General features: G+C 57.8%; 1 protein-coding gene across 1 annotated transcript in view; it reads left to right on the forward strand.

Annotated features, from left to right (window-relative positions):
- Fnbp1 (formin binding protein 1) overlaps positions 1-5,847 on the forward strand; it is a 75,045-nt gene extending 69,198 nt beyond the window's left edge. Inside the window, exons 12-16 of the mRNA XM_004640568.2 lie at positions 1,682-1,791; positions 2,742-2,874; positions 3,428-3,549; positions 4,226-4,362; positions 4,909-5,847. Coding sequence (XP_004640625.1) covers positions 1,682-1,791; positions 2,742-2,874; positions 3,428-3,549; positions 4,226-4,362; positions 4,909-5,087 — 681 coding nt within the window. The 3' untranslated portion in view covers positions 5,088-5,847. The remainder of the gene's footprint in view (positions 1-1,681; positions 1,792-2,741; positions 2,875-3,427; positions 3,550-4,225; positions 4,363-4,908) is intronic.
- The last annotated feature ends 605 nt before the right edge of the window (positions 5,848-6,452 follow it).

The following is a 6,452-nucleotide window of genomic DNA, read 5'->3' on the forward strand; positions in this document are numbered from 1 at the left end:
TCAAAATCAATGGCGAGGGCTGGCCAAATAGCTCAGTGGATTAAAGCACCTGCAAGGAGGGGGGATGTTCGATCCCTCGTGCCAGCCCTGCCCCCAGGAGGCCGCGATTGAGACTGGGTATGGTAGCCATGCCTGTAATTCCAGCACTTAGGAGGCTGTAAACAGGAGAATCACTACGAGTCCGATCTAGTAGTGAGGCCCTGAACACCTGTAGACCCTTCCCTAAAATGCAAAAGGAAAAAAAATCAATGGCGATCCTCTTGCCTCAGCCTCCCAAGTGCGGGGACCACAGGTGTGCGTCAGCACACCCAGCACGGTCCAGATTTTGAAAAACCAAAAACCCCAGTTCTGGAGAACATGCTGATCTGCATTTAAGTCATTTAAGTCCCCAATATTCCAGACACTGTGTGTGTGGAGCTGAAGAGCGAGTCACGCCTTTATATTCAACATGCACACGCACACCCACGCACGCGCGGCCACCGCCGGCCCCTCCTGCGCCCCGCCAGCAGGAGCCCCTCCACGAGCTCGGGTGGCCCTTCCGACAGCCTGCTGCTGGCTCTCGCATTCCGGCCCAGCCGTCACAAGCCCCCGTAAGCTGCTTGGCCGCGGCAGCCCCTTCCGGAATCCCATTGTCCGGCCTGCCTGCCACCCACTCCGAGCCAGTCAAGCTCTTGTTTTAAAAGAATGGAGGTTTTCAAAGAAAATCTCTTTTCTGAATTCCCTGGCTTGGCCTGGCTGCGTGAATGGGTTTCACTCACCAAGGAGCGGAGCGCAGTCTGGCCAGGGCTCCCTTCACAGCCGGGTGCCCCTGGAGGCTCCTGCAGACACCTGACCCTGCGCACGGAGCCGCCCTGGAGCCCGCCGCAGAGGAGGCTGCGATTGGTTTTCATTGTTGTTTGGTAGCTTTTTTTCTTTTTCTTTTTGCCTTTTGGAGGTAGGGGCTCACTGCGCGGCTCAAGCTGGCCTTGAGCTCATTGGGTAGCCCAGGCTGGTCTCGAACTCGTCCTGATCCTTCTGCCTCAAGCCTCTGGAGTGCTGGGATAACAGGCGTGCGCAGCCACACCCAGCCAATAATACACATTTTGTGGCAAGTTCAAAACGGCAAGGTCACTGTCCTCTGCTCTGAGGAGCTGCCTGTGAGGCCAAGCTGGGCACTCTGTGGGGCTGCTCTAAGAAGGGAAGAGGTGATTATGTTTTTTTAATTTTTTTTTTAATGTCCTCTTTGCCCGCAGTCCCAGAGAAATGCTATGCCTATCTGGCACTGAGCTGGGATGGAAATTTCTGTTCCAGCTTTTTGTGAAGAAACCGAGAGGAACACTCAGACTAGGAATGAAAGCAGCAGGGTCAGCCAGGGGTAGTGGCCCGCGCCTGTGATCCCTGCTCTTATGAGGCTGAGTCAGGAGGATCATCGCTGAGTTCCAGGCCAGCCTGGGCTACATAGCAAGACCCTGTCTCACAAAAGCTAGACAAAAAAGAAGAGAAAGCAGCAGATGGGGTGCAGAGTAGTTGGGAGAGGACGCATCTCCTCTCATTAGGGAGACAGTGGGTGGACCCCGTCTGGGGCGAGGTGCCCCACGCCCTCCTTACCAGGCAGGAGGCGTTGGCCGTGCTGGGGTGCTGGGCTCACCTGTGTTGATCCATCCTCCCTGCCAGCTGTGCTCACACCTCTCTGTGTCCTCAGGGGGCCGCGCCTGAGGACTTCAGCAACCTCCCGCCCGAGCAGAGGAGGAAGAAGCTGCAGCAGAAGGTGGATGAGCTGAACAAGGAGATCCAGAAGGAGATGGATCAGAGGTAGGAACCGGCGTGCGCTTGGGAGGCCCCGGCAGGCCTGGGGAGCTGGAAAACTCGCAGCCGGCTCCCAGCTGCTGGGGCCGGGAGGCTTTGTTCAGACTTTAGCTGAAGTCCACGCAGCGCGCCTCCGCTCACTCTCGGTAGGGCGGGTGGAGCCTGGGGCCACACACACTCACGCTTACAGGAACACACTCTCGCACACGCTCTATACAAGTGCTCCACTTTGAGCCTCTGTCCCGAGCTCTCTCGGTATGAATGAATAGTTATTTTGCACAAATGAGTGAGACTTACTTGATTTTGGTTTTGGTTTTTGACATAGGATCTTGCTGTGCAGTTCAGGCCGGCCTTAACTGTGTAGCCCAGGCTGGCCGTGAAGTCTCAGGGATCCTCCTGCCTCAGCCTCCCAAGTGCTAGGATGCCCATACCCAGCTAAATGAGGGCAGCGGGCACAACTCCCACCCTCACCCCTGCCCACCTCCTAACTTCAGATCTTCCTGCTGGGCTAGGCGGATGGCAGGTGCCTATCATCCCAGCGCTTGGGGGACTGAGGCACGAGGGTCACTGTTAAGTCCAAGGCCAGCCATAGTCAGACCCTGTTTCAGAAAAGTCTAAATAAGTATAAACATGTTTTAAAAAAGAAAGGCATGGGGCCGGGGAGATGGCTCAGTAGGATAAGCGCTTGACTGCCAAACACAAGGATCTGAGTTCAATCCCCGGTTCCACCAAAAAATAAAAAAAAGAAAGGCAGCCAAATGTAAACACAAGCCTAGGATGCTAGAGACCTTGGGACACAGTTCCACCAAGGAGTCGGGAAGCAACCACCTGTCACCCCTCTGGATCCACACTGGGTGTTCTCTCATGTTCTCTTCCCGCTTCCGGTCTTGTCACCATCAGAGTGACAGAATCCCTGGTGCTGTGACAGCCACTCCTGTGTTCTCATTTGTGTTCAGAGACGCCATAACCAAGATGAAAGACGTCTACCTGAAGAACCCGCAGATGGGAGACCCGGCCAGCCTGGACCACAAGCTTGCGGAGGTCACCCAGAATGCCGAGAGGCTGCGGCTTGAGGCTCAGAAATTTGAGGTGGGGGCTGGGTGTCATTCCCAGGGTTCGCTGGGGCTGGTTGTGTGGCTCCTTCCCTGGGGACAGCAGCGTGGGGAGCACCTGCACACCTGTCATCCCAGCACTCTGAGGCTGAGGCAGGAAGATCACAAATTCAAGCCCAGCCTTGGCAACTTAGGGACTCAGACCTGGTCTCAAAATTTGACAGTGAGCAAAGGTGGCTGCGGGTGGAGCTTAGTGCTTAAGCTCTTCACCCTGAGCACCACCAGGGGGACAGGCACAGGGCTTTTGGGTTTCTCCAGGTGACTTCCTGGTCATAGAGTTTAGGGACTGGAAGTGACTCACCTGAGGCCAGTTCACAGCCTGCAGCCCAGGTACGGCACCGCACAGGCCTCCGTCTCATCATGGGTGTGGAATGAACCGGGCTCTGTCACTGTCTGGCACAGGGAGAGAATGTGGTGGCCTTGGGTCCCCTCGCCTCATTGTGAGTGACCACCGAGTGCTCCGGAGGTGGGATCTCAGGACAGGCGTGCAACCCCAGGGCACTGGGTGAGAGTCTCGCTTCTGTCCGCAGACCTGGCTGGCGGAGGTGGAGGGCCGCCTCCCTGGGCGAGGCGACCAGGTGCGCAGGCAGAGCGGGATGTTCGAAGGCCAGCAGCCGCCGGCCACACACAACTGCGCCCAGGACCGCGAGAGGTACAGTTTCTGCCCGGGCGTCGCCCTGTCCACTGGGTGTCCTGGCCCCCATCCTGTCCCCGTCCCCCGAGGTCAAGGCCAGGTCATGGAATTGTGGCCCTCTGGGAGGAATTGGGTGCGCATGGAGGTTCCTCCAGCTCCCAAGACCGAGCCCCCGCCTCACCCAGGCATCCCCTTTCGGGAACCTTCCGAGAGTCAAAGGGCCCTCTCAGGCAGCGTGTACACACCCGCGCTTGTAGCCGCACAGCTCGGAACAGCTGAACGTTGTCGGCAGCCTGCGTGTCTATCAGCGAAGCACCGCTTTCCATAAAGAAATGCAACCCCGAGCCGCCTGCCCGGAGGAAGCGGCCGCACCTCAGGCCCAGGATGTTAAGTGAAATAAATAAGACACAAGGCAAGGTTGCTGTTTTGTGCAAAACCTAAAGTATAAGCAAATGAAGGCAGAATAAAAGGCAACAGGAACCAGGTGTGGCTGTGGCGCTCAGAAGGCTGAGGCAGGAGGATCGTGGCAAGTTCGAGACTAGCCCAGACTACAAAGTGAGCTCAAGGCCAGCCTGAGGTGCATAGCAAGACCCTGTCTCAAAAACAAAAAAAAGACAACAGGAGCCAGGAAGAGGAAGGGGAGGTGGCTGGCGGTGGGCGCTATAGTGGCCGTGTGTCTTCCTGTCTTGAGCAGCCCGGATGGCAGCTACACGGAGGAGCAGAGCCAGGAGAACGAAGTCAAGGTGCTGGCCACAGACTTCGACGATGAGTTTGAGGACGAGGAGCCGCTGCCAGCCATTGGGACCTGCAAGGCCCTCTACACATTTGAAGGTGTGCAGCCTGGGTGTGGGCCTCAGGTGGCCTGGGTCTGTGACAGGAGGTGGGAGGTGCAGGTTGGGGAGGAGCTGGATTGGCCTGTATTCACGCCACCTCCGTGGTGCACGCCTGCCCGCGCAGCTACCCCGGCAGCTGTGGCCCGGTCTCAGGTGGTGCCGAGGTCAGAGGCGGATTTGCCCTCAGCTCCAGAGGATGTGTTAGGAAGCAGGAATAGCCAGAAATACCAGGCGGGTTCTGACCCAGGACCCAGAGGCCAGGCCTGGCAGGTGCTCCTGAGAGGGCTGGCGCAGGGCTGGGAGCCCCTGGAGGGGTGACCTTCACCCACTGGGGCTTTCGTTTTGTTTTTGCAGTACTGGGAATTGGCCCCGGGGCTTCCACACTGAGCTACATCTCCAGTTGATTTTTTATTTTGGGCCAGGGCCTCACTGTGTAGCCCAGCAGGCCTCCTGCCTCAGCCTCCTGAGTGCCGGGATGACGGGTGTGTGCCACCACATCCAGCTATCCGTGAGAGTCTCAAATAGTCTGCTGTCGCTCCTGCAGGTCAGAACGAAGGAACCATCTCGGTGGCTGAAGGGGAAACGCTGTACGTCATCGAGGAGGACAAAGGGGACGGGTGGACGCGCATCCGGAGGAGGGAGGACGAGGAGGGCTACGTGCCCACCTCGTACGTCGAGGTCTATTTGGACAAAAACGCCAAAGGTGCCAAGACTTACATTTAATATTGCTTACAACACATTCCCCAGAGCGCTGGCGCTGCCTCCCCGTGCCCGTGGCTGTTCAGGCAGTTCCTCAACAGGCGCGGAGGACGCAGCCGGGTGGCCGTCAGGTGGCCAGCAGAGCACGCACACAGCGAGCCGCCCGCTGCGCGGACGGTGGTGGCACCCGCAGCCCGGCACACAGCAGCGCCTGTCGCTAACACTCAGCTGCCTTCGGCTTCTGACGAGGTTTCTCGGAGAAATGCCCTCCTGGCCCGGGGCTGCAGCATCCTGCCGCCGCCCCCCGCCCCCTCCGTCCCCTCACGAATTGGAGCGTGCTAGTGTGCTGAGCTCTTGGGCCGTGGCAGGGCGGAAGTCACAGACAGCCACAGCAGCCTCCCCCACGCCGAGGAAGGAAGGAGGAGGGCGCTTCCTCTGTGGGTGCAGGGTTTCACCGCAGTGTGCTACCCGCTGTGAGGGCCGTGTGGCATCACCCTCCTGTGTCCCTGTGGTCCCCAACAGCCTGAGGGAGTCTGGGAAAGTGTGGTCAAGTAGTCCGTTGGAATCGGGCGCCCAGTGCCACCTCTGGTCCCAGCTGCTCAGGAGGCTGAGGCAGGAGGACTGCACACTGGAGGAGCAGCCTGGGTGCGCGAGACCCAGTCTCAGGAAACTGAGCAGCTGACAATGAGCGGTTGGTGCTGATGCGGCCCTGCCCAACCCAGCGCTGGAGGGAGAGGAGCTCGCTGTCCCAGGCGTGCCACGCTCATCCAGAGCTGGGGCGGGGCGGGGGGGCACAAAGGGGACCCAGGCTAGCGAGGCTTCCGTGTGCGGCCGTGCACATGCCTTTGTCGAAGGAGCTTTTTCTTCGTTTCTGTTTTCTTTTTTAATCCTTGGCATCTTGAAGACCCAGTGGTTTGAAGTTAATGGAAATTGTAGTTTCTGCCCCGGTTAGGTGATTTGTAGCCAGAATAAAACCAGAAGGAATCTGGTAAGGTCAGGATTCGCATCTTTAAATTGGCGCTGAGGGTGGGAGGTGGTCAGGAGGTGGCCCTGGCCCTGTGGTCACCAAGCTGGCTTCACTGTCCCCTCCCTGCACTGACGAGAGCCAGCCCTCAGTGCATGGGAAGGACAGCGTCACATAAGGTCCTCTTCTTATTTGACTTTACTTTTTTTTTAGTACTGAGAATTGAACTCAGGACCTCACCCTTGCCAGGCAGGTGCTACACCACTGAGCTATATCCACGGCCCTTTTATTTGACTTTTCAAAGTCTTGATTTCTGTCCTGCATTTAAGCAGGAAATTGGCCTCTTACATCTACATTGAAGTCTATCTTATGGGCTGACGTTGATCAGAAGCTGATTTTTCCTCTTTCTCACTGTGGTGCTGAGG

Source organism: Octodon degus, unplaced genomic scaffold, assembly GCF_000260255.1.
Source record: "Octodon degus isolate 3935 unplaced genomic scaffold, OctDeg1.0 scaffold00123, whole genome shotgun sequence".
NCBI classification, from domain to species: Eukaryota; Metazoa; Chordata; class Mammalia; order Rodentia; family Octodontidae; genus Octodon; species Octodon degus.